Source organism: Solea solea, chromosome 19, assembly GCF_958295425.1.
Source record: "Solea solea chromosome 19, fSolSol10.1, whole genome shotgun sequence".
Taxonomy (NCBI): domain Eukaryota; kingdom Metazoa; phylum Chordata; class Actinopteri; order Pleuronectiformes; family Soleidae; genus Solea; species Solea solea.
In genome coordinates this window covers 12820933-12848749 of record NC_081152.1, presented here as the reverse complement: position 1 = coordinate 12848749, position 27817 = coordinate 12820933, and the positions used below count along the sequence as shown (strand labels likewise).

Sequence of the window (27817 nt, the reverse complement as noted above, 5' to 3'; positions counted from 1 at the left end):
ATCAGTGTATGTTGAAGAGAACTTGTCGGTCTAGTTATATGTTGTGGAGTCATCTGTGCATGGACTAACTGCAGTGTAAGTAAAGTGTAAGCAGACATCATCGTCATGTAAACATACCCAGCAGGGTGTCCAACCACCCTTTGTGGCTAGACGTTTATTATAAATCGCTGTTGACTTTGGCTGTGGCTGTGGGGCACAGTTTTTGTCACTGGCACCAGAATACGATCCATGTCACTTTGTGATAGGTATCCAGTCTGCGGTTGCTGTAGTCACAGCTGCACAATGGAAAAACCTTGGCCAACCTGGAAGCAGCAACCGACTGCACTCCTATATCGTGTCAGTCGTGTAATATTAATGCGTGTAACTGCAAAACTCCTCCCCCAAACAAAACCTCATCCCATCACATCACAGAACAGTCATTATCACACACACAGCTCTCTTTACAATCATTTTATTGTTAAATAACCAGGTTTAGTTTACAACATACAGTACAACAGAAATGTTGCATATTTTAATAAGGCACTTGTGAGGTAATAGTTGGATTCCAAGTGTCGAACCTTCACAGCAATAAATACAGTTCATGAATTAGAGACACATCAGTGTTACTGGAACCAAAGAAACACCAAAAAAAGAGGGAAATCAACGACACAAAAACAGTGCAGTCAGGGGTAGTCGATCAACAATACAATGTGATTCGTTTTAGAATAAAGTCATATTTTGCTATTATACTTTAAAGTGACAGAGCCTCCCTGTAGATGGTTGAAGAAGATTCACTGAAACTTTCCACGGTGAAAACAGGTTCTCAAACCGGTTATCGCTCTTTAATGAGTGCTGTCTGCAAATTAAACGTGATTATTGATCTTGTGGCGTGGAGTTAGGATTGTGACCTAGATTTGGCAGTCATACATTTAAACATATTGTTGTTCACTATTTGACGTTTCTTTATTGTTTCCCCCCTTTTTTTTGGTTGCATATACATTATTGTTATTGTAATACAGCATTATTTTTATTTGAACTCCAACAGCTTGGCGACACTTGGCAACACAACACACACAGATATGACTGAAAGTCTGCAAGCGGCACTGAAACTCAGATACAATCATTCCAAACATCTCCTCGACATCAGTTAAGTGGAGCCACTGGCACTTTGCCTCCACATGCAGCTTATGCAACAGTGCAGATATTCCCTAAGCACTGAGAAATAATTATTCATTAATATTTATAATAGTCACAGCCGCAGCAATCACGACACTGAATAGTTTTATTGATTTGCGCTTCAAAGATCTTCTCCCCAGTGTTTAATGAGCAGATTTCTTTGACTTGAGAGAAAATGTAAAATATGAAGTTATGGAACAGTTTTTGCTCAGTAGATTCTGAACAGGGCCACAAAGTCGGTATGATAAATATGCGAGTGTATGGGAAAAACGAGGATTATATAATTACCGCTATGTATTCCCGTCACAATAATCCCGACCAAAATACTATGTTTTGATATAATTTTTGTTTTTCTAAAAACTTAAAACAGGTGATGTGACACATATTTTCCAGTGAAAAATAAGTCTATTAAATAAAGATTATAATAAGTCACGATGAAAGATGTAGTTCCCTATTCCACTCGTGTGAAATATTAATATTTTCCCTCCATTCACAATTATCATGACATAACTTTGTGTCACAATGAGCGATAGATAATCACTACTACTATGTGATGATGCTATACAGTACATATAAACCTTGCTGTTCTGCACAATAATCAAAGCTGATTCAGTTGATGACAAGCATATTAGCAATAAACATGCTAAAATACTTTACCGTGTACAGTAATGACAACCCCGACAAAAACACAGTTGTACTTGTTAACATTAAAAACAATCATCGGGCACTTGATGTGACCGCTACATCAGAAGAAATAAAGTGAAAGTGTCAAGTTCATTTTGTTTTAAAAGCACATGACATCAGAGCCATTTTAAATACAAGTGAGTCACATTTGGTTCTACGTATATACATATATATATATATATATATATATATTGTATATATATTTACACACAATTCTTCTAACCTGAAGAATCCCATACATTTGCATAGATCCATTAAAATCTAATACCACTACTGAATTAACTCAGAGGATTAGAAAAGCCAGTGAACACTTGAATAAACTGGTACACGACAAATATGAATCATACAAATCCACCAAACGTGCGAGAGAGAGAGAGAGAGAGAGAGAGAGAAAAGCAGTATTCCTTGAATACCGCATACCATAACAAGCAAAGGGGCAGACGTGACGCCACTGAGAGCAGTTACCTGGTGACAGCACAGGTACAGTTACGACGGTGGAATGCTTACAGAAATACCACACTCACAGACACAGCTGTGGTCCTGTGACTCAGTAGACGGGCTTGTAAAAGATCTGACCGTGCAGCAACCTGTGTTTCAGCTCCTTCCACAGCAGGGTGCGCTCTCTCTGGGAGCCCTTCATGAAGCCACGGTTCTCTTGAGCGCGGCGCGACAGATAAGGAATGACCTCATTGACTGGACCGTATGGAACGTACTTGTAGACTGGGAAACCGGCCCGACCTGTTTTTAACATAGAGATCAGAAAAAAGAAAAGGAAATTGAGAACAGTGGCCAATATCTCCACCGTGTGTACACTCCAGGGAATGACTTGGTATAAAAAAAATTCGAAAATGAATGGCGACTAAACAAGGATGTAGCAGAACTGTAAAACACAGAGAATTTAGGCTGCTTTTTTCCCATTACTATGTTAAAATGTATATACACAGTGCAGTATAAAGGGTCTTCTATCCTTTTTTTTCCAGCACAACCTATAGACAATCTGATGAAATTAGATTTTTTTTTCATTTCCACCAACTCTATAAACACACCTGAGCAAAAAAAGCACTCAAACTTTTTAAAATATGAAAATACGTCACAAAAAAACCTATTTATTTTGTGACTTCTGCACAAATATGGCTACTCCCATTTAAAAAAAAACAAAAAACTTTTAATCAACGACACATACACATATCCATATAAGGAGTTGTCTATTATTCCAACGGCAATATACCAAGGGTGCGCACAGATCAGAGGGTTAAAAGGCACAGAAAACTAAATAATTTGTAATACAGTAATACAGTGACATGACAGCAGCAGCGCCTAAAGAACTTTGCTCTGAGGCCAAATTGGGTGAAAAAAGGCTGAAGGTGGAATTCTTAGCGATTCACGTCATGCTGATATGTAAAATCTGAATTTAGAGATAACATAAGATATGGCACGGTCAAAGTAGCCCCTTCTATCTCCCTAAAGGACGGACGATTAGGTGAGCTTTCACTAACCTGAAATAAATGTCATCATATCATTGCTATATTGTTCACAAAAAGTGGAAAGACGTAGAAGTTAGCAGTGTCCGTCTCTCATTTATGAGACCCACAGCTGCCCTTAATGAACAGCACTGGCTATTATCAAAAATGTTTCTGTAACCAAAATGATATTTTTAATGCTAAAAAATAATTATTGTTGTTATACATGTACTGTTTTACAAGAAATAGTAAATCACATTATTATTTCTTGGTTAAGATGTCAAATTATAGTTATTTACTTGCATTCCTGAACAGAAAAACAAGTTTTAGTGGTTGGATGTTACGCTTGATTCATTTCTGACTTCTCAGAGAAGAAGCCAAGTGAGCCGGCTTGAATTAGGGTAAAACAAGGTGAATTCAATTTGCTCTTTGCCAAATAAATAGCAAAAAAAATGACTGACAGCATGTTTTGGCTGCACAAACCTTAACTCCTTGGAAACCAACGGTTGAGCACACTGAGAGACTTGAGTTGTTTGTTCCCAAGATATCTACAGGACATATCACTTTTAAGGTCAGTGACCACATAAGTATTTTAAAGCTGACGCTCACATGGACTACAGAATTGCGTCCATACGTCTGAGGCCACGACTTTTGGACCCCAGTTTCAGTGGAGAATCAATTCACCGCATGTCTTAGTTGTCTTATGCAGCTCTAAACCGGCGTAGCGTACGCGTCAGAGCTGAGCACAACATACCTAATGGGAAGCTGATCTGGTCACACATGCCCAGCAGCTGTCCAAAGTAAACTTTATTCTCAGTGGGTGAGAGGCCCATCTCGTTCATCCTACAGAAACAGACGGATGCACATGTTAAAGAAGTGTTACGTAACGAGAGCTGGAGTTTCACCACAGCTGCAGAAAATCATGTATATGCTTTTGGAAAGTTGACAAAGGAAAAACTAGGACGTACTTCTCTAGGGTGAATTTCACCGTGTCCTCATTGTGAGTCGCGACCATGACATTTGCTTTCCTGCTGTGTTCGATCTCCTCCAGTACGAACTCCAAGCACCTGAACAAACACCGAGAGCTTATTTAAATAGACGCCTTCAAGACGAAACCCTGCGTGGTTCAAACAATAAATAATTCGAGGCATACTTGTGATACATCCTGTTGGTGGCCTCGTAGTCCGGATTAATCGGGTCTTCGTAGCCAATCTCCTGCGCTCTGGCTCTCTCTTGGTACATGTAGGCTCCGCGGACCAGTTTGGCACCAAAGTGCCAGCCCTCCCGCCGCGACAGTTCAATATCCACGGTGACATTGTCGTACGCTTCCTAAAGGCGTACAGTAACAGTTTATTACACAACTCTGTGTGATTTATTATCCGCTGTTAAAAGTTGTCGTAATAATAATCTGGCATTAACGTCACCTTTAGATAACACTGATAAGTGTTGAAAATGATTGGCTTCTCTCTGTTGAATATCCTCTGCATTTCCAGGGTCAGGCGACTAATTGCCGGCTGGAAGTACGTCTGCTCGGCGTCCACCATTAGCCTGACACCATTCGCCACAGCATGCTAGAACACACAGCGTATAAGTGAAGAGAAATCAGGAAAAAACAAAACAAATGATGAACCAATATTTACTAAATCCACTTTATTGACATTTCTCACCTTGGCGAGAACGTCCACCCTCTGCAGCATTCTCTTCATCTGTCTCTCCTCCTCGTCTGTAAACGCCTTCAGCAAAGGTTCCAGCTGACCATTCTGCACGAGCGACACACAGAACACTGACTCATTAGGGCCTGAGCGTTGAACTATTGAGACTGTTGTTCGTGAGGAAAACAAATCACACTTTTCAGGACTTCAACATACTCGAAAAACATGGTGAAAACAAGTGTACATTTTGAAATTTGCCATTGTTTGCGATCACAGGAAGCGTCATCTACGAGACATCAACGGACTAATTACATTAATCTTCTAAATGTAAGGATCTGAAAAGTGATCTTCATCATGTCTGAGGACATGAAATCCTTTCCCAGACGTCTCTGTCTCGTTGCCCAGATCACAGTGTTCATGAGAAACATAATGATACGGTTAATGGACTGTTCCTGACTCACCTTAAGGTTCGGCACCATAAGCAGGCTGGAGATTTTTGTTGTGTCGTTTATCAAACTGTTCCAGTCGAGCAGATCTATTGCTCTGAGAATGTAAAACACGGGAAATTCAAATTTATAATAAGAATAATATACTGTATGTTTAATTCTAGCAAAACATTCCGTAAGACAAATACATCAGAATCATTTTTGTTACTAGTTTAGACTAAACTAAAGGCCTTTTGTTGAATTTCAAGTTTGAAAAACATTGTTATTATTGCTTACCCTGACAAACCAAGCTTTTCTCCAGTCAACCAATTCTCAATGTCATCCTTGGCTCCAACACCAAGCTTAGTCAAACTTTCCTGTAAAAAAAACCATAAATAAAACAAAATAAGGTCACAAAGGTTAAAACCTTAAAGCGACTTAAGTGCATATTGGAGACCGTCAAAGTCAAATGTCATGCATGAGCATGGCTGAACCCGTTTTCGACGTTTGCTGGAGGCAAAAGTCAAAAACAGGTCGAGGCAAACACACCTTGAGTTGTCCCAGTTCCAGTTTCTGTTCCAAAAGCATCAGTTCAGATTTTCCCTGTTGAGCTGCGAGAAAGTTGAAGAAGTGTCTCCATGCAACTAGAACCTCTGAAAACTGGAGCTGTTCAAACACAGAACGCCCCATTAATTCACAAGTCCATACGTCGAGGTGAACACTACAGAAAATCTACAGTCTGATATCGCAAACGCAGTCTTCCTTAATCCAGTTTCCTAGAATCTACAGTACGATAATGCTAATCTACTGGCAGTGACCCAAACCCATAAAAACACAGATACATGGTTAATATTTTAGCTCCTCATTACTCTGTGAGTTTTTAAGTGTTAGATTTGGGAGTGTTTTTGTTGTTCAAAATAAAACAATATACACAAAGCATCCAAAAAAAATTGTGAGTGCTGAAAAATTCAACTTACAAGGAACTGTGGACGTCCAAGCGCTGTCAGCTTAATGGCCGAAAATCCATCAACAGAGGCTCCGCCTGAAATGGTGATCATTTATTATTATCTATACATCAATTTTAATGTTGTTATATAATCAACATCAAACTCTAACACATTATATATTCCTCACCGGAGGCTTTGATGCATTTTATGAACGTCTCCATTTGGGTGTCACATTTGGCCTCATCTGCGTAGAAGTAGGTGCGGGCGCTGATGACCCCCCCGCGTCTGTCCCCAAACTGACGGTGAGCTTTGTATTTGCTCTCGCGCTGGTGAGCATCTGGAGAGAGGAAAGCTTCTTTTTAGCACGCTGTGACTTTATAACAATTATTTACAAAACACATATTACATTTTCAGGCTGTTAATTATTCATCTTCTTATGCCACAGCATGTGGTTTATTGTTACGTTCCTATTTGATCAATTATTCATTGTTGTTGGCAATGAACAGCCATAATACAAATAACGTCACCAGACAACACAAGCTCTAAACACGGCTACGCGGAGGAACACGGAGGGGATTTTAGACCCAAGTGAGCTTTATGTTAACTTATTTGACAATACTTTTGAAAGTAAAAGGACTTTATATTTTATAGTATAGTATAGTATAGTTTATATTTAAAAGTGACACACTACAGTTTTAACTTAACAGTCACATTGGATTTCAGGAACAAGACCTGGGGACAACACGTGTAGGTCAATGAGTCACATGGATCAACCCTGTAACACAAACAAAATGCCTTCACACACTTTTCCAGCTGGACTGTGCATCTTTAAAGCCCCCGTGGTCCAGATATAACCAGTGCTATCCAGACGAGACCACAAGGGTACATACCTAGACATACTGGTCCTCATGCTTGACATACACTTGTGTTGGGCTAAGTCTAAAGCAGTTGAAAATCAAAGCAAATCAGCTATTTGGCCGCCTGTTCAATTTATGACACATCACAAGTAATTATTTATGGATGTACAGACCTGGACTTTCTTTCTCTGCTTCAGAAACACAAGCACTGAAAAGGAAGGACAAATAAACATGAGAGCAGAGAAGATACAACAACAAACTGATAACTATTAGAGACCACTGATAACCTCCAATATCACTTTCAGACAGGTTAGTAACAAAGTAACACGAGATGTTACGCAATCCATAAGCACAGGAATGTCTATCTACTAGAGCTGAATTGATGAATCGATTATTAATCGATTACTAAATTAATCGGCAACTATTTTGATAATCGAAGAATCGTTTGATGCTTTTTTCATGATTAAAACAAGATTTCCAATTGTTTAAGCTTCTTAAATGTGAATATTTTCTTCATTTCTTTGCTCTGGATAACAAAGAAACCATTAAAAGTCAATCATTTTGGTTTGTGGACAAAACAAGTCATTTGAGAACATCATCATTTCCAGGTTTGACGAACACCGTTCAACATTTTCTATGGTTTTCTGACATTCTGAACACCAAGTGATTAATCGATTCATTGAGAAAATAATCGACAGATTAATCCATTATGAAAACAATCGTTAGTCGCAGCTCTACTATCTACACAGGCTACACTATTGTGTTGACTTAAATAATACAATTGTAATAATGACAAATTGAAGAGAAGTTTGTTTTTAACAGAGAAAATGCTTGTGTTTGTTGACGATAATCCTCAACAGGCTCAATGAGTCTGCAGACAGAGCATTGCATAACACTTGGGTGTGGGTGTGTGCAAGACTGGAAGTATGTGCAGCCTTTTCAAAGACCCACACATGACTTTAAAAGGTTGGCAGCCTCTCTTGAGGCACTTCCCCCGGCTAAATACCAAGCTCTGCCAATCAGAGGAGGTGGGTTTGTCCCTGCCAACCAATACAGGGCAAGCACTGTTTTCGATCAGAGGTAAACAAAAAACAAAAAACACTGGGTTCCGACTCGTCACCAAAAAAAAAAACAATGACACACGGAACTTGTAAATTTGATAAGAGCCGCAACAGAAGCCAGATCTACTGTGATAAGATAACAGTGCACTGCATTATAACAGAGTGGGATATTTTATTTACAGAGGTATAAATGAATTTGTCAACAGTGCTGTGTGAATTACCCCATTACCAACATAATCTATACACCTAGTCTGCTTCTGTTGCTGTTACAACCTCTCATGGGGGAGGGGCTGTTTTTAAAAGGCCTCTTTTGAGTTTCTCCCCTGGAGTTCAGGGGCTGGGTCAAAAAAAAATTCTGTGGAGATGCAGTTACACCCGTCGTTGAAACATGACGCTGTGTTACGCAACACATGACAGTCCCTCGTGTGGAGCACTCACACGGCATACAATGTTTGATCCACACACCACTATGGAGGAAAGAACACATACGGTACTGTTGTGACCGTAGTATGTCTCGTTCTGTAAACATTACTTACTCCATTTCCTTCTTCTCCGCCTCCTCTTGTGTCAAGTCCTCTTCAACACTATAGTCCAAAACCGCACCCACTCCAAAGGCCTGGTTTTTACGGATTAAAGGTTTGATGGATTCATGATCCTCTCCTGCTACAAACTGGCCGTAGAAGGTCATCTTCATCAGCTTCTCAAACATCCACTGGCCAAGCAACTTTCTACTTAAATCCATCAACTGGGGACAGAGCAGAAACAAAGCAACACACATATAGTTATGTGCATGTGTGCACATGTTTTCAATAAGTTGTGAGGACTCACTTTGGTTCTGAACCATTGTTATGAGGCCATGCTGACATTATGCAGACCTTTTAGCAGGTCCTTGCTACTTAAAGTGGCTTTTTGAAGGCTAAAGGTCCAGTGTGCAATAATAACAACATGTAATGGTGAGGCTGCAGACTGTAACAAACAAACAAACGGCTCCTTCGCTCACCCCTCCTTTTCCAAAATGTGTCTGAGAAAAACAGACTTTGCATAAAGGATGTCATTCTTTCTCGTTGGCACAGTAGCCTTCTGCTTCAAAATGTCAAACAAGCAAGGCAGCAGCTTCTGTAACGCGTGGATTACCCTTATGTAAAGGACATATAAAAGCTTATTGTAAGGCTATAGACACCAAACAGTTTTTATTTTAAAGAAATTACCCATAAATGCAAACATACTCATGGGTAGTATATTCCGTGTCTGCCAATAGACACTTCTCAGGGTTATACACTGGATCTTTAATCCTTGGTTTAAGGGTTAAGATTAGAATTAGTTATGGTAAGGGTTGGAGTTATGCAGGACAATAAATGTCCTCACAACTAAAACAAGTCATTGTGATGATGTTTGATAAGAAACATATTTAAAGGACAATGACACAAAGTTTTTGAAAACTTAAAAATAATAAAACAAGCAACTATCTCACCTCTTTGTTCTTTTCCACCAGCAGGTCAATGGTGCACAACTTGAAGACCATTAGACTCCGGAGCAGCTCAGCGTTGTTCTTGCTCGCATAGGCTTCTTTGGTGTTGTCGAAGTCTATGTGGATTTTACTCATCAGCGTCTTTGTGACACTTTTGCTCTGGCTGATGAGTTCCACTGGCTGAGCCTCCACCACCGGGCATCCGCTCGTCTGCGGCTGCTGCTGCTCCTTCTCCTCCTTGCTCTTGGTGGATGCCACCGTCGACCGACATCGTCCGGATGAAATTCGTGAAAATGTCCTGACATTGCCCGAGTTTGTCCTGACGAGAGCGGCCACTAACTTGACGTACAACATGGTCTTCGCACACGGACACCCACAATCTGATGTGACTTCAACGCCCCAGGGTGACTTAACTGCTGTGTGAGGATAAGCGCGCGTGCTGCGCCACAAAACTCACCTCACGTAGGCGGGGCCTTGGTGTTTACGTCACACCCCGAATGTTTTTCCTGTTTTCAACTACATGTAAATAAATAACACGACAATTTTTGCATTTGTGAATGCTGAATACTGACGTCTTGCCTTTGAACGTACACCTGAATCTGAAATACACGTGTTTTAAAGCGGGAGGATACGCACTCCTTACTTTATACTTTTTACTTTATACTTACTCTTCAGCCCTAAAAAACACATCCAAGACGGATAGGGTCTGCCTAAAGTGGGAAATAAATATAGCACCAACAGGGGGCAGCAGAGAACTAACTAAGCAGCGTTAGGGTTTGGCGGAAATCGGAAGTAGAAGAAGACAAGCAGACACCGAGCCGTCTCTGCTTGCAGCGACCAGCTACCATCGCGGAACTAGCGCTGTGTGCTAATCGGTAGTATTAAACATACGAAAAAAAGCCTCATCGAAAGGTAACGCCATATTTTTATTCAACTCTTATTCACCATATGCATTTAATATACATTCCCGAATCTCTGGTAACCTCAAGTGTTTGAAATGCGGGTGCATTTAGCCGAAAATAGACGCTCGTTAGCACGACAAGCTGACCTTACACTATCAACAAAGGCACCGAACAATGTTGAAATGTCTGGAGAGCAAAGCACGGCATATCATTGGCGTTCGCCTTTTAATCCGCCTATATGCAGTCGAATCTTGTGGTCATGTGTTTGTGTTGAATGTTCGTGTAAACATGCGTTGAAGCGATTATTTCATCGAAATGGTTCCTCGTTAATATCCAACTGTAGCTAATGTTAGCTGGGCAGCTACAGGCTAGGTAAGTCGTGGGTGTTTATGAGAATTGAATTGTCCTTTTGAACGTATGATAAAAGAAACGTTTTAAGCACTAGTCAAGATACAATCGACATGTATTATTATTATTAATTGGTCCGTATTAGCTGGCCTGGCAGGTATCAAAACAGTATTGGTCGGTTTATCACCAGTGATACAGGCTACGCGAGTTTCAGTCAAAACATGTCCAAGTTAAGAAAAGATTAATATAATACAAAAGCTTGTTTCTTGTTTTCTCATTTAATTGGCCCACTCTTTAAGTGCAGTTCATTGCCACAGTCCTGTCTAAAGTGCCCTTTGCAACCTGAAATAATAATTTGTGGGTGACATTATCAGATGATCTGCATTTTGAACATGTGTATATATATAAAGGCAATGCAAGGGGTTTTATATATTTAATTCTCATATAGCTTTACACATTGAAATATAAATGAATTAAAAGTTTTAACTGGCCAAGATTTTTCCATTACTTCTTTCATCCATTTCAAGCAATTTCTTCAATTTCTTTCTTTCATATTACATTGTTTCATAATATGGAGGGGGGGGAAAATCATCACATCAGCCAAAAAGAATATCCAGCATCACATCACGGCTGTCGGCTGCATAATTTGCTGAAGGGATCAGCATTGGCCCTTTAAAAAACCACATCAGTCTACGTCTAATGCAGACACCTCTATACGAGAGGGCACAAACGGTTGCAGTCACGTATATGGAAATGATGTGCTCACCTGGCATCAACCTTAATAAATACCAATGACTTATCAGAATTCTTTGTGTTTCCAAGGATTTTTCTCCCATTATAAATGCAGGAAAAAGCAATGTGTATAAAAGCATGTGTGCCAGTCATATAGCACTGTAATTACTAATGTTTGTTGGACATTTATTAATTTTAAAGATTTCAGGCTTGGATCCAAGGTCCTATAGGGTTGTATTTCTTTCTAAATTAAGAAATTGGATGCGGATGGACTAGGATTAGGATAAGGACTACTTCCACAGCTCTTTTTGAAAACAAGAGGTGCCCCCATTCTGTGTCAGCAGCACCACCTAACTGCCCACCATGTCGGATGGAAGAATCTATGTGGGGAATCTTCCCATGGATATCCAGGAGAGGGACATTGAGGATCTCTTCTACAAATATGGAAAAATCCGTGATATTGAATTGAAGAACAATAGAGGCACTATTCCTTTTGCCTTTGTCCGTTTTGAAGACCCACGGTGAGTTTTTGGGATGGTCTTTGCCAAGTCAAATCTCATTCTCCCTGTTGGATACCTTAATTTTTGTGGTGTAACATCGTCGTCACTGACTGCCAGCAGAGAATGGATGGAGACGGCATTTCCAGGTCAATGTCCACTAGTGAAACACTCGTAATTTGGTATGGGGTTCTTTGCTCTCTTCTCATAGGGATGCGGATGACGCTGTCTATGGAAGGAATGGATATGGATATGGAGACTCCAAGCTGCGAGTAGAGTATCCTCGATCTACTGGGGCTAAATTTGGCCCCATGGGAGGAGGAGGAGGAGGAGGAGGAGGTGGTGGTGGTAGTGGTGGTGGTGGTGGAGGACCTAAGGGAAGGTTTGGACCTCCAACTCGAAGATCTGAATTCCGCGTCATAGTGACTGGTAGGTGGACATCATGAGTCATAGCCAGTTAATATATATTGCTCTTTCACTGTGACCTGGAAGTCAAGGGAGCTGTTAGGAAGGTGGACGTTAGTTATAAGCGTAAATGTTTTAAAATGCTCTCTCAAGGAGGATTGGAGGACAAGAAGCCTAGCAGGGGACATCTTAGGTTGTAGACAAAATCATTTCTCGCTCTCTCTCTTATGGCGGATTGGAGTACAAGGGGACTAGTAGAGGAACTTCCAAGTCCTAGGCAGATATAAATTTCACTCTCTTACGGCGGATTGGAGGACAAAGAAGTAGTGGCGGACATCTTGAGTCCTAGGCAGATTCATTTCTTCCTTTCTCTCATGTTGGAATGGAGGACAAGGGGACTAGTAGAGGATCTTCTGAGTCCTAGGCAGATATAAATTCCTCTTTCTGTGGCGGAATGGAGGACAAAGGGAGTAGTGGCGGACATCTTGAGTTCTAGGCAGATGTATTTCTCTCTCATATGGCGGATTGGAGGACCGGGCAACTAGTAGAGGACGTCATGAGTCCTAGACAGATATACGTTTCTCTCTAATGGCGGACTGGAAGTCAAAGGGACTAAGTGGATCAGGTCAAGTCAGCCCCTTAAGAAAAATGAAAAATAAAACAATAACGAGAAATCGCTCATGTTGCCTTCATAATCCCAAACACCATCTATAATGACGGGTAGGTGACATTTTTACATTGTATATGAAAATTTGTTTTAAACTATGTCTGATGTTTACAAGAGCATGAATCACTGATTGTTATGGAAACTACATTTCCCAGAGAGTTATTCATGAGAAGTATAGCTAATTTATGAGTTTCTGTTGAGGTCAGACATCATAATATTAAGGTTGTTTACATAAGTGTATTGAAGCATTCAAATAAAGATAAGGAAGTGGCTTCTGTCGCCATCACATTTGTCTTTTTCTCATTTTAGGATTACCACCAAGTGGCAGCTGGCAGGATCTAAAGGATCATATGCGCGAGGCAGGGGATGTTTGTTTTGCAGATGTGCAGAGAGACGGAGAGGGTGTGGTGGAGTTTCTCCGTCGGGAGGACATGGAGTATGCTTTGCGCAGACTGGACCGGACCGAGTTTCGTTCACATCAAGTGAGTGCCAGCGATGATGCGCTTTAATGTCCTTTACCCTTGCAAATGGCTAAAGAAACAAATGTTATGTCATTTTAACCCTTTCTCAGGGCGAGACTGCTTACATTCGTGTCTTCGAGGAGAGGGGCACTCCCAACTGGGGTAGGTCACGCTCCCGCTCCAGGTCCAGAGGCCGCTATTCACCTCCCTACCATAACAGAGGCTCTCCCCCTCCGCGCTACCAGTCGCCACCACGGCACACTATGTCGCGTCACAGCCCACCCCCCAGGAGGCACCCTCCTCAGCACCATAGCCCACCACCACGCCATTATCGATAGAAAGGCCTGCCATTTACAGAGGAATTTGGGAAAATGTTTTGTATTTCTACTTTTAATTTTTTTTCCCAGACCTCATAGGACATACCATGGTTACTTCTAGCTACATACATTCCACTGTCAGGATGGCCTGGACCTGTTCCTTCCCACAGCCCGTAAATTTGTTTTTATTTCTTTTTTTAAACATTTGTGTGTTATCTGTAAGTGGGATTAATATTTTATCCCCCTTGGTAAGATAATAGTGTTTGTCAGTTATATAACATTGGAAGTTTCTTTTGCAAAAATTGAATAGAATAATTAAATCCTGGGTTGTGATGGCAGACGGATGCCAGTACAAAACTGGAATGCAGTCTTGTCCAAAACAAATTACACATTACTCCCGTGATCATATTGAAGTTCATGCTCTTTTGTTTTGTTTTTTTTATCTTGACAAAATCTTTCCCCTTTGTGTCACAATTTTGCTGCCTGATGTGTGAAGTTTTTGCCAAATTAAGAACCTGTGAAGTTTTATCAATATCCTCTTACTCTTACAGATTAGTGAGCCTTTTACACTAGTGTCATGTCATGTTGACCGTGAGCCTCAATTTTCTGGGTTTTTTGTATGTGCGAGCCTCTGACCGAGGTGGCCTGTAGGTGGACTATAATTTGCATGCATTTCTTTACCAATAAAATGCAAACTTTTACTGTGATTATTTTATTTCTTCCAGATGTAGCTGTCATTCATTTATTCAACAATAAATATGTTGACCCCAGCCGGTTGAGTCAGAGTGGAGGATATGAAGCATTTCCCTCTTTTAACAGGCTCAGTATTTGGTGGGGAAACATCAGTGGTTAACATTTGTCTAAAAACATCACATATATAGATGTAGCATGAAAATTATTTAGACTCAGGCTGGTATCCTTTTTAAATTCTCCTTTTGGGATTTGACAATCATTCTGAGCAGTCTGTAAGGGATATCATGGAGAGAAGAAACTACTAGTATTCCCCAATGTTTTTCAACTGCCTTGAGAATGTAATTTTTTCTTTAAAAAGCAAAGGAATTGAAGCAATAGGCACATGAGTGTAACAATCTTTAAGGGGTAAAACACTTTTTTAAAGTCTACACCAGGCACATGAGATGCAAAATATAATATTTTTAATACACAATAAATTACAACAGGTGGACCATTTGAGAAGACAGAAAAAAAAATAAAAATATATTTCCAGTGGAATATTTTCATCTCCATGATAATTGTCAGATAAAGCTCATATATACTGTACAAACATTGTATTGCATTTCATTTGTACTAGCTTAGGTTTTTGTACAATAAGTTTCTTTCTTTTTTTTTAAACACATAGTTTACATTAAATTCTCTGACAACAAACACTGTAATACACTAACAGCAATACTCAGGCATGTTTTGAAGGTCATATGGAGACACATTAGCAGTGATATCAAAGCGCTGGAGTCAAAGCCACGGTAAACCAAACATGGGCATGCTTTGGCCATTCTAACTGACCGGTAACAATGAAACATATTCTCTGACTTATCCCAGTTAGTGTCGACATATATAAAGTTGTGTAAATCTGCTGGCATTTTTAGAATATCCACATCTGAAATTACTGCTTTGCGTTGTTTGGATTGCTTTCTACCAAAAATCAAACCTAAATATGAAGAGTCATTGCTGTGAAATGTAAAAAAAAAAAAAAAAAAAAAGATTATATCCACAGCTACACATCAAATAGCTTTCACTGGTTACCCTTTAAAAAGGGTAGAATTCATCAAGATCACATTTCCCAAGTAGCGAGTGATGACAGCTGAAGCAATAACTCCTGAGTGGGGAGTCACTCAAACTAACAGGTGGAGAACTGACTAAACCTTGGAGTCGAACCTTCCAAGAAAGTGTTCACCACGTCCAAGTGAGCAGGCTGAGGACAACTTCTCCGTCTTTACAAATGAATTGATTAATTTACAGGATGAGCAGTGTGTGTGATAAAGTGGAACCGTGAATGTGTTAGTGGTGTCGGCCTCCTTCATTGCAGGTATGAACATAGAGATGTTGAGGTAATAGTGGAAAAAATGCTGCAATTATTGTAAACCTGTCACCAGTATGAGTCCAGAGTGTGTTAGAGACGAGGCGGAAAACTGTTGAAACTCCAGAGCAGAGCTACCAAGCAGAACCTGTTAATACCACTCTGTTTTAGTGTTTAAAAGGAAATGAAATAGCACTCAGCATTTGCATTAACTACTGGAATGTGTTCATCACAAAGACACGCTGGTACTCGGAATTAAAAGCAAGGACAGGTAGCAACTGAGCAGGCCGAATCACACCTTGGTCAATATGTAAAGGAGTGACTGACCTAGAAGGAGCACCCAGCTTGAGAACTTGAAATGATGATACTGTATATGTGAAGTATGTGCAATCATAGTGGAGTGCTCCGAGTTTAGTTGCACTCGTGATATCCTGTTAGCTTATGTGCATCAAAGGCAAACTGAGAAGGAGGCCAGTGTGAGGTCCCCAAAATGGCACTGTACTGTACACGGACACAGCCTGCCGCCGTGGACTGTAGTGTCGCTGATGTTTACGAAACCAAATCACCGCGTTAATGCCAGATAATATTAATGAAAATATATCCAAAGCACTTCACATAATGTGTAAAGTAAAAACAACATAAGGGAGATAATACAGTGAACAATTTGGTTGCTTTATCCCTGAAAAAACTAGCTGAGTTTAAGGCAAAACAAATCACATCCTGAAGCACTTTCAACGAGGATACATTCACTAAGTGAAGAAAAACACATAGAAACTAATTATGCAGGCAACACGTCCCGAATTTAGACAGGAGCGAGTGTTTATCAGAACAATGAGCACTTTTAATGACCAAGTATCTTTTACAGCACTTACTAATCATGTACACTGATTCCTTTGCTCTTGAATACAGGACAGTTGTGTGGTTGTGTCAGTACCTTCAAACAAGAATCGTGGGGATTACACAAGTGCATCGCGAGTCACTTGTTTTCTATGAGAGTTTGCACTTTTTGGACCAAGTCTCGAGCCATCATCAGAACCTGGGGGACGTTGTGTCGCTCTGCCATTTCTGAGAAGAGAATTTGAAAAACATACTTAAAATCACAAGTGGAAAGCCATTTGCTTACACTGATCATTGGAATTGCAGACTAAGGATTTTGAATACCCTCTGGTTTGTTTTTCAGTCCCTCCTAAGCTTGTATTTATCATCTTATCTTACCATTGAAGAACTTGATGATGTCTGTGAAGTCCATGTTATTCTCCAGGATGATGTCTCGATACATCTCCACAAGCGCCAGAGCAGTGAAGAGCACAAAGTGCTCAGAGGACGTGTGTTTGGCTGCCCAGATGGTTTCCCACACGGAGAACACATCATCATACACCATTTCTGTTTGGAAGAGATGGTCGTTAATCAGATTACATTCGGCATCACACTACTGTGTGTTCAAGTAAAAATCATGACGCTAGCACATTTCCTATCACCTCTTTTGAAGTCGAGCAGAAACCAGCGGTAGCAGAAGTAGAAGTGGGTGTAGTCTCCGTTCTGCTGCATCAGCTCAAAAAGCTCAGAGTCCAGGATCTGTGCATATTTGCACACAATGCCATCATTATCCTACAGCTCGTGCAAGTGTGCACACATGCGCGCAAACGCACACAATGTTCTGTACATACCTGGATAAGGGAGCGCATGTTGGCAAAGTGAGAGTCCATAGCACCACCGTGTGGAAAATTCTGGTTCATCCTCTTCATCAGTTCAGTGAAGCAGCTGAACGCCATAACCTCTGGAAACACACACATACAAATACACCTTTAACAACCTTCTCCAACACGTCTGTCGTTTACGCATTTTTGTGCACCTCTGCAAATCTGGCCGAGACAGAGATTCACTGACCATCATCCAGAATAACCAGTAGGGGAGCGAGAAGATCACACATGCCCTGGACGTAACCAGTGTCCAGATGCTGCCACACGTAACTAGAATGACAACCAGATTTTTACCATACAGTTAATTTGTATCACCGTTTGGGTTAGAAGGCAAACCAGACTTGAGCATGGCAAAAATGTTTACCTGCACATGATGTTACGCAGTTTCTCCAGGTTCTCCGTGGTGAAGTACCAATACGTCCTGTCACAACGTCTGACATCTTTGTCAATGCGATGTAAGTTGATCAAGTACATGTCCAGTGTTTCTTGCTGCAAAGAAACAATAGTCAATGTGGTTATTATGTGTTGATAATTGCAAGAAAAAAGCACAGTGTGATCGATGCTTACGGAATAGGTTTGTTCCTCCGATGACTCGTCGTGTTTGGCGTCTCCTCCCACGTCTGCAGACTCTGGTTCAGTGAGCACATTCTCCATCTCGGGCTCTTCTTCAGAAAGACCCAGGTCTGTGCCCTCAGGACTGGTGTTACAGGCTGTGTCCAGACTATGATCTAGGACAAGGCCCTCGGATGCCATTCTCTCTCTCTGTGCCAGAGACATGGGCGGCGCAGCGAGGCCTGTCAAAGGCCTGACCTTAATATCCTCAGAGGTCACACATGTTATCCCTGCAGGAATGTCCTCCATTTCCAGAGCAGATGGAGAGTCATCTGAATCTGCGGTGTCTGGAGATTGCCGGGACGACAACGAAAGGCTCCCCCTCGATGCTGTCTGAAGAGCATTGAGGACTTGCCGGACTGGAGAATTTGAATCGGGTTTCTCAAACGGAAGTTCGATAGCTTTGTCCTTTTTGGTTTCAGCCATGTCAGCCATGTCTCCTGTGGTACAGGTCGGGATCATTTGTGACGGGTTTCTCTCGGGAAGTGTTTGAGGCGGAGGTTTATGATTGGTATCTTTTTCTGCTGTTGGTGGATATGACGGCTCCACATCCAGATCTTTGCTCTTGTGTGCTTGAAAAGTCAAGGTCTGGCCAAGAGGAGGTGCTGGGAAATATTCATTATGAATCTCTGTTTCGAGCTTCAGAACGTTGGTGTTCTCTGGTGCGGATCTTATGTTCATATTTGTGCCCACTGCTTGTGAATCTTTGCATTGCTCATTTGCTGCTTCGTCTTTTTCTTCTACTTCAGGTTTTTCTTCAGCTCCAGAAGTCTCTTTTGAATAACTGACTCCATCGTCTTCAAATATCTCACTTGGTGAAAGTGTCTCCCACTTGTCCATCTCTAAAACCTTATCATTGGCTTCTGGGTCTATAATAGCTGTCTCTCCTGGCTGTAATCCAGTTGTAATTTTCTCATTTAGTTCTGATGTTTCAGCTGTGGACTGAGCTGTTGTAGATTGAACATCGGAGTCTGTGATAGGAGGCACATTTTCCGATGCTGGATGTTGATTTGACAGACCAGAAGGTTGTGGAGAGTCTGCAGCGGCATTCGTGACGTCCGTCGCTGGACTGCTCGGCTGTGCCTCTGCTTCCTCACGCCTGGGCTCAGACTCAATCGGATCTACTGCCTCAACCGATTCAAATACCTGGTAAAGGAAAAAAAGAGGACATACAGGAATCTAAAAGCAATGAGGTGTTGAAGCATCACAAAGTAATTTTGCACGCTTTAGCCCACTAGCAACTAATCACAGTTACATTACTGCTGAAATCTGAAGTTCCAGCTATCTGTACAGCCTAAGGGTTCCATTAATTTTATTACCAGATAAAAATGAACGTGAAAAATTAAATGTTGTGTAACAGAGTGAACATTTGGTCACACTTTTTAACATCTATTTCACATAATTAATGGTCAGGCTTTTCTGTCTCCTCTTAGTGGATCAATCATGTGAGAATGTGTGGCCAAATGGGTGACTCTTTAGCCCTAAAGATGCTAGTCAGATGTTTAGTCAGAAAACTCATTCAGCAACTCCTGAATGAATGAACCAGTCACTTTGGTGATCCTATGCCCTGTAGCACCACCTGCAGGTCAAACCTTCTCTTGTCCTGAGAAAAAACCTCATTTACAAGATGGATTCATGGTGTTTTTGTATAGTGCTAACATGAGGTAAAGCACTCATTACTATGGTTTGTTTGACACTGCTGCCTATTCCAAGCAAATTTCATGGAATTCGCTTCAGTTATTGGACTAAAGATTAAATCTTAGATTAAACTAAGATTACAGACACAGTAAGTGTTGTTGTCGTGCTGAAAAACTACCTGTGCGTTACTGCTGGAATCAGTCTGTGAGTTGGAATTCTGCTGGTCGGAGCTGCTACTTAGAGATGACTGGAGTGAGGAAAAGCATCACACAAGAGACAAACAGCAGAACCGTCAAACAACGTAAATCAGAAATGTAAGTATAATACTGTAACAGTGTTCCCCTTTTTTATACTAAAGCATCAAACTTGCATCCGTGCTGATCGTGGAGTCTCGCTGCACTGGTCCTCTTTCCACACTGGCTCCAGAGGAACATCTGGCCAGGGCCTCGGCGTGTTTCTCTCTCTCCCTCTGACGGACAATGGCCTCGCAACCCTGCCAATCCCTCATCGTCTGCTCATACGTGATCCGCATCTGCTCATCAATCTGAAACAGAACATAGTGTGACAAGGTGTCCAAGGCTGCACACAAACATCCTACATACACACAACACTTTTGCCAGTCGGACCTCTAGCCTGGATTTCTCAGTCATGTTGAACTGGTAGTGTCCCAACAGGAAGGGCCAGACCTCTTTGCGTAGTGAAGGAGCCACACCACCAAAATACACAAGCCTGTGTATTTCCTTCTCTTCAAAGGCCTGTCCAAGAGAAATAAGTTATTTGTTCACCAAATAAGAACCAATTCATATCATAAGGGAATATAACAAAGGCATGTTTTATGGACTGTTGCTTGAGGTTTATTCTTACAGAGTTTTCCTTAAGGAACTTGCCCCAGATCTCCACAGTGAGGCCTCCTCTGGCATCACAGGGCACATCAGGGTCAACTATCGTGGTGTTCACAAGAGCGGAGAGGTGTGTGCGAACTGTTGACAGATGACGGCAGTATGCAAGCCCTGGAAAGGAAAGATACAAAAAATAATAATAGAACAATCCATTTGAATGGAACCTTCTCCATAGGAAAGTTAACTCACATCCATAGAATGCACGAGAGATGATCTGGTACTTCATGGTGTCACAAAGTAGCTTTAAGGGAGCCCTGGTGGAACAGGGAAATGGGAAACACAGTCAAGTGGAATAATCTGAATATAGATTTTGAGCTTTTCTCTGGGAAATAATTACCTTTCTTGATTGCAGCCATTAGGCAGCGAACCATCAGAAGAGCCATTTTGTGAGCACGAGGAGCATGACGACTTTCTGGGGGTCGGCTGCCACAGGTTCACACTCTGGTCAATCAGCTCCAGTGCCACTAAACAATACAACATACCCCACTGTCACAGTTGTCACAGCTATAACCATTGCAATGAAATGAAACACACTAAAAAGATAAGAAATGTAACAGCTTAAAGGAGGAAAGAAATCAATTAGACAGAAGTACTGTTGGAAAACAGATTCATCTGAAGTGATGTCTAATTTGTAAATCAGTATTAAAAGCATAATGTAATCGCAGCTGTAATCTGTGGTGATTCTTCATTAGATTATCTCAGGGATGCAGAGCAGGAAGATTAACAACACACTTACTGAACTCCATCTGATTGCCCGGAAAGAGGATTCGAAACACATAATCGGTTGCTTCATCATCTTCCTTATCTGATACAGAATCACATGAGCCATGTGGACTCCGCTTTCGCAATTTGGGGAAAACCTTCCCCTGCAAAGGAGAAGACCAATGTATCACAAGAAGACATGGCTAACTCTGTGTAAACAGCATATGAATTGAATGAAAATGAGATTGTAGTTAAACATCAGTTCCTAAAATAACAAGGCTATAGAAGTAATTCATCAGCAGCAGTCTATGCCAACCTTTCCCCTCTGATTCCAGAGTGGTGGGTCCAGCTGTCCATGAGGCAGCAGCCCAGTCTCCAGACACGTGAGAAACTGGAGGAGGTGTCCTCCTTTGGGGAAATGCAGGGGAGGTCTCTGGATCCCATCCTGGCTCACCAAAACTACTGTCCCACCACTGTTCACTGGAGAGATTTAACAAGGGGGGGTGGGTGGGGGCAACATAAACAACTCTTCACAGCCCACACTTCCACACAGTCAAAAAAAAGGTGGTGTTACTGCACCTTGCTGGTGACAGTGGAGGTACACGATCTCCTCCAAACGGATTGTCATTGCATAATCCCAGTACACACTGAGAGGGAAATGAGTGAATGGCAGTCAGTGAGTCATCCGCGCAAGAACGAGATTTGACTTTTACTTGACTGTGTGTTTCATCAGTCTCACTAACCTTTTCTCTGAATCCAGCTCCCCCACGTTTCCATTCATCAGCTGATTGGGCGTCCATTTCAGTGTCATGAGATCTGCAGTCTGATGTAGGGACAGATAGCCTGGGATGGCCTCCATGTCGTCTCTCTGCAAGAAGACAAATGGGAGCTTGTCACAACATGTTACGTATGTATTTAGCCCCATAAAGGTCCAGTGTGAGCAGTTTAAGAGGGTATGTTGGCAGAAATTACCCATATATTACCCATAAAGATGTTTGTTTAAAGTGTATAATTACTTTAAAAATGATTATTAGATCATTTTAAATGATTTTTTTGGTTGTTTTTTGTCAGGCCTCTGCAGTCTCACACTGGACCTTTAAAGCAGACACTAGGGTATAATTTTTCTATTAAAGAGGGATTAAATGTACGCACCGGCTGCACCAGGACATTGTTCTTCCCAAACAGAAGTGTAGCTCTGGAGTTTTGGTGGAGAGATTCAACATAATCCCTCACCCACATGAGAGGACGGTCATCCATGCTGCCACTGGACTGTCTCTTCTGGATCTGAGTAACAGATTAACATCAAGTATTACACACTGACATTACGTAGAGCAGATTATAACACAGAAATCATTGAACTCATCTGACCAGGGCAGGTCGTCTGGAGGGAGAATCCTGCCGACAGTGGCCGCTGTGGATGCGATGCCGCTGTACGAGCTCGTCAGCGGACGGGTCCGTCCAGAAGTGGTCTGCAGTCTTGACTTTGGTGTACTCCAGCGCACAGGGGCCGACTGCAATTCAAGTTTAGCTGATTTAAAGCGATGCAGGTGTTTTCAAATGAGGCAGAGTCAAGGATTTAACTGCTACGGTGACATCATACCATGTGCAGATTAGTGAAGTTTATAAATACCCAATAGAGAAGCAAGGATTGGTCCATCCACAGGATCCATCAGCATGGCTTCTTTCTCATAGAAGGTACTACAGGATGAAAAAAGTATTTTTTTTTTTTTCAAAAAGGATTTAAAGGATTCAAGGTCTTTAATGTCATGTCACAAAGGTAACATCATGTCTGTGATGAGGTTATTTTTCTTTGAGCTGCGTTAAGGGACTTTGAACTGCGGACAGGAGCATTTCTGCCAATAGAGGGCAGCATTGCACATCTTAGTGTACAGCCTGCCATAAATTATTATTAGAAGAAGCAGAATTTCTGTCTTTTTTTGACCATGATCACTTACAAAATGTTACATAAAAAAGAAAATTAGACATATATATATACTGCTTAAGATGAAATAAAAGGGAAAGCAATTAAAGAAATATTAAAACAATATTAACCTTCATGATGTGATGCCTAACTTTATGTTTACGCCTCGAGGGCATACGTAAAATAGCTTTTACTTAAAGGGGATTCTTTTCTGAGGAGATCATTTTCTAAAACCGCAGATATATGACTGCAATAAATAAATAAAGAAATACCTGCTGTGCTCTACCAGGTACAGGATAATCTTGTCCAAGAGCTTCTCCATCAGCGCAGTTCGGATCCACAAGTGTTTCAGCGCCTGAGGAGGAAGGTTGGCGAACTTTGACTGGCGACTGCGGTCGTTACTCAGGGAGGAATTGTTCTGTTTGCTGGGGAACAAAAGAGTAACCTGACAGGTGAGAAGCTTCTAAAGGCTGTTAGTATTCTAATTGTTTTTAAACCAGGAAAGCCTCATTGAAATTCAAAATCTCCTTTATATAACACAGTTGCCAGACAAAGACAAACTATATTATTATATTCATAAATATTCATCCAAAAGGGAAAGAAATACAGAATGGTAAAATATTAAATGATAAACCATAGAATTTATAGCATTCAGTTAAGAGTTAAGACTCTATGTTATTCAAAAGTTAATTTAAAGACCTTCTGAGAGTCCAACTCTTCAATATTCAGCTGTAGTTTGTTTGTTTTTACCAATTCAGTGTGGACTGTTGGCGCATTCAATAAAAATAAGTCTTTCAATCTCAGGATTGCCTTATAGATGAAAGTATGCCAGTGATTACAACGATACAAAAGGCAGTGGTGAATCAGTGGAAAGGACATGAAGACAAGGCAAAAGGAGAGAACAGCTAAGACTGAGCATGTGGTCATGTCGTGGCCACTCGCAGACAGAATGTAAGACATCACCTGTTTTCAATAATCTGTTCCAGCTCCTGGACCTTGTGGCAGAGTTCTTCGGCAGGTGAAAAGCTTTTTGCCACCTTCATGAAGAGAGCTGCAACCTTGTTACTGCACAGCAGGCCGGCAATACGACGCTTCAGCCCGTGAAGCATGCAAGCCTCCACCACAGCTACACACACACACACACACACACACACACACAAGAGTATGAGTTGATATTTGGTTTTCCATTTGTTTCATTTAAGGTGACATATTATTTTCAATGTAAAATGTCCTCTCTATGAAAACCCCCAAGCTTTGAATATCTTCCCGGAGAAAAACAGGTGAAAGACAAACACAGGTGGCACAAGTAGACTCAAATCTGTCCGACTCTGACTACTGTTGCTAGGATATGAGGGATGTGAATCACACATGCATCGCTCCTGGTTAGTATCAACACCTTTAATGGGTGTTAGTCTACTTGAATACAGCCCGTCATAGCCACGATATATACCCGGTTATATTAATATAAACACACGATGACATTAAGTCGTAAGTGATTTACATTGCTTCGATCGAGGACAAAGATACTTCTGTTGTAAACCAAGGAAAATCCACCCAAAAAACCCCTAAATAACTCCCTTATTTACTTTTACCTAAGCACTATAGCTGCCACAATCACAGTAGGTTTAACACAATAAACATTTACCACAGAAGGAAATGATGTGGCTGCTGTCAACATGAACAAATTTCCTTGTTACCGCCTCCTCCATAATTTGTTTCACCTACGAGAGAGAGAGAGAGAGTTACATGGTGAGACTATGTGTGAGTTACAGAAGGCAAAAACATCTTTTCTGGAGGGTCATGCGGCCATTCACTACTGCACATGCAGATTTTCTTCTTATCCCCCTGCATGCCAGGTTAATAGAACACCTTTTAATGACATGCTTCTTTTATAAATGTGCAGCCTTAAGGGAGACGCTGATACAGCCCTGATGACTAAATATTGTTGGGGGTTTTTTACAGGCTGAAGAAATACGACTATGTAAAATCTGTGAAAACCCATTTAAGTGCATTTATCAGAACAAGACTGTGTTACTGCATCATTTCCCATCATAGTACGATTATATATAATATTATAATGACTGGTTTGTTGTCACAGCTGATGTTATATTTAGTTAAAATAGAGAAGTGAGGCTGACTTTCTTTTCTTTTTTACTAAAATGGGCATTTCCTGTTGGATCCGAGTATGAATACTTGCATGTGTTTGTCTTAAGTGACATGTATTTGTAACAACAGCTGAATCTGATATGACGCTCTGAGAATAGCACACTGCTGCCCGTCATAAAATAAGATGGGATTTTACTGCCTTTATTAATGGATACATCCCTGTACTGTAGCTTCTCTGTCAACGGCAGGCTCTTCAGCAAACAGAGGGCGCACACAATCATACATGTGACGCTCCTTTATGAGAATTCCAAACCTAAAACATCTGGGGGTAAACAAAACAAGAACAAAAAACACCCCACAATTTTCTGGATTTCAAAGCCCACATTTCACAGCCGTAACCCCTCCTTGCTACAGGATCTGGTACCGGAGACATGGATGTTTGAGAGGCAGTGAGTCACAGGTGAGGGGGAGCGTGGACATGATAAGCCTGGAAGTAACGTCTCTTTCTCGCCAATGAATAAAACATCCTGTTTTCTCTCCCTAGGGGAGTCAGGGAGCAGTTTGGAGGGGTCTGCAGTGAGCTGGCTTTAATGTCGACGTACAATCATACATCCAAAATGGCTCATTATTCAGTAATAATACACCACCCAGCTCATAGGTGTTCTTTTTTAATTTAATGGTTGCAAAGACGCCAAATAAAACAGACACCAAGGTCACACCTTTAAGTTCTCGGTAGAAAAAAAAGAAAGAAAATGGTGTGAAATGTAATTTTAACCATGATTTCCTCCTCCTCCTCCTCACAGAGAGAGGGAGACTCCTGAATATGAACAAACATGCTTTGCATGAGATGAGTGTGTGGCATTTTCACCTTGATATTAAATCATCATCATCATCATCATCACTATCATCATCATCATCACCAGTATTATCGTCATCATCACCATCATCGTCATCGTCATCTCAGTCTGCCAGCAATCAAAAACAAGCCAGGATATGAATCCACTGGCGTCTCAACTGCATCCACTGTTGTTATGATGTAAAATGGGTGTTTTCTGTATTAATTGTCGGTTATTTTATGTTAAACAGGCCTGTAGTCGTGGCATAAAGCCGAGGAAAGATGTCCACACACACACACACACATATGAATACACACGCACAAACACACAAGCGTTGCTGGAGCTTTGCAGCTCCCAGTGGACACAAACTGCCACGAGAGACACGGAAATCGTGAAAATGGACATGCAATCATGCGTCGAACCTCTTTCTTGACATTGCGCAGCAGTTTCTGGCGCGTCTCGGCCTCTGTCACGGGAGAAAACATCATGAGTGCGCTGATCACAGAAGATGCTCTGCTATCGGAAATGAACGATAATGGCAGTCGCCTCACGACAGGCAGCAATAATAATAATAAGAACCGCGGCTGTACCTCCCATCGCTCCAGGCAGGATGTGGCGACTGACACACACGCACACACGCGCGCAGCTTTTTCCTCCGTGGATGAAGAGATGATGGAGAAGATGATGCGTGTGTGTATGTGTGTGTGTGTGTATGTGCTCCACAGCAGCAGCAGCAGCAGCGGTGTGACAAGGTGGAGATGTGATGCTCCGAGATGTGCGGTGTGTTCCCAGCTAAATTAAACCTATCTGCTACCTCTTAGCCAACCAACACCCCTTTAAAGACACAGTAGCAGCCCATACATCAACACACACACACACACACACACACACACACCTGCTCTGTCAGTGACACACACAAATAAATCATGTTTCCACATCCCTGTATGAAAGTTGCATCAGTACATAATATAAATACAGCAATCATTTTTTTTTCTTCCATGTCATATATACATATACACATACACATACACATACAGTATTTCCTCATTTTAACATTCAAACCATCAGGACCGGCTCTATGTATTTTGGTGCTCTAGGGAAGATTGGGATTCAGGGGCCCCCCCATTCGCTGTCACCCAACACACACATACACACACGGTAGTGGTTTCTAAGCAACTCGTCAGACAAACAAAAAAGTGAAATATGTACAGTATGTGAATGTCAGACAGTCCCGCTAACACATAATAAACAAGTCACACAAAAAGATACAAATATTCTGCATCGTAATAAACAATAGTAAATGGTAATAAAAGAAATAAACATAGTACATTCA

At 41.3% G+C, this 27817-nt stretch overlaps 3 protein-coding genes across 5 annotated transcripts; 1 reads left to right on the top strand and 2 right to left on the bottom strand.

The window, feature by feature from the left end:
• Positions 1 to 435: 435 nt before the first annotated feature.
• Positions 436 to 10315, bottom strand: prodha (proline dehydrogenase (oxidase) 1a). Its single transcript, XM_058618102.1, has 14 exons — positions 9713 to 10315; positions 8778 to 8986; positions 7354 to 7388; positions 6511 to 6660; positions 6354 to 6418; positions 5926 to 6042; positions 5674 to 5753; positions 5413 to 5494; positions 4967 to 5059; positions 4724 to 4870; positions 4453 to 4628; positions 4268 to 4366; positions 4054 to 4142; positions 436 to 2577 (listed from the first exon to the last, which is right to left on the bottom strand). Exons 1-14 carry the CDS (start codon positions 10061 to 10063, stop codon positions 2387 to 2389), a joined length of 1884 nt encoding a protein of 627 aa, XP_058474085.1. The 5' UTR covers positions 10064 to 10315; the 3' UTR covers positions 436 to 2386.
• Positions 10316 to 10469: 154 nt separating this feature from the next.
• On the top strand, positions 10470 to 14739 carry srsf9 (serine and arginine rich splicing factor 9). Of its 2 annotated transcripts, none has more exons than XM_058618105.1 (5): positions 10470 to 10621; positions 12036 to 12212; positions 12400 to 12617; positions 13570 to 13742; positions 13832 to 14739. In XM_058618105.1, exons 2-5 carry the CDS (start codon positions 12055 to 12057, stop codon positions 14057 to 14059), a joined length of 777 nt encoding a protein of 258 aa, XP_058474088.1. In that variant the 5' UTR covers positions 10470 to 10621; positions 12036 to 12054; the 3' UTR covers positions 14060 to 14739. The 2 variants fall into 2 exon arrangements, with proteins under 2 accessions (XP_058474088.1, XP_058474089.1); XM_058618106.1 differs by having other exon boundaries at positions 10479 to 10621; positions 12033 to 12212.
• A 375-nt stretch (positions 14740 to 15114) lies between these two features.
• On the bottom strand, positions 15115 to 27159 carry sgsm1b (small G protein signaling modulator 1b). Of its 2 annotated transcripts, XM_058618101.1 has the most exons (25): positions 27075 to 27159; positions 26907 to 26950; positions 25188 to 25263; positions 24506 to 24668; positions 23815 to 23967; positions 23252 to 23319; positions 22990 to 23132; positions 22774 to 22905; positions 22365 to 22489; positions 22201 to 22268; positions 21938 to 22101; positions 21656 to 21785; positions 21257 to 21383; positions 21109 to 21173; positions 20885 to 21030; positions 20647 to 20775; positions 20391 to 20564; positions 20199 to 20267; positions 18338 to 19528; positions 18135 to 18259; positions 17958 to 18040; positions 17738 to 17847; positions 17549 to 17645; positions 17286 to 17453; positions 15115 to 17135 (listed from the first exon to the last, which is right to left on the bottom strand). In XM_058618101.1, exons 1-25 carry the CDS (start codon positions 27079 to 27081, stop codon positions 17047 to 17049), a joined length of 3846 nt encoding a protein of 1281 aa, XP_058474084.1. In that variant the 5' UTR covers positions 27082 to 27159; the 3' UTR covers positions 15115 to 17046. The 2 variants fall into 2 exon arrangements, with proteins under 2 accessions (XP_058474084.1, XP_058474083.1); XM_058618100.1 differs by lacking the exon at positions 27075 to 27159 and having other exon boundaries at positions 26907 to 27040.
• Positions 27160 to 27817: the final 658 nt, after the last annotated feature.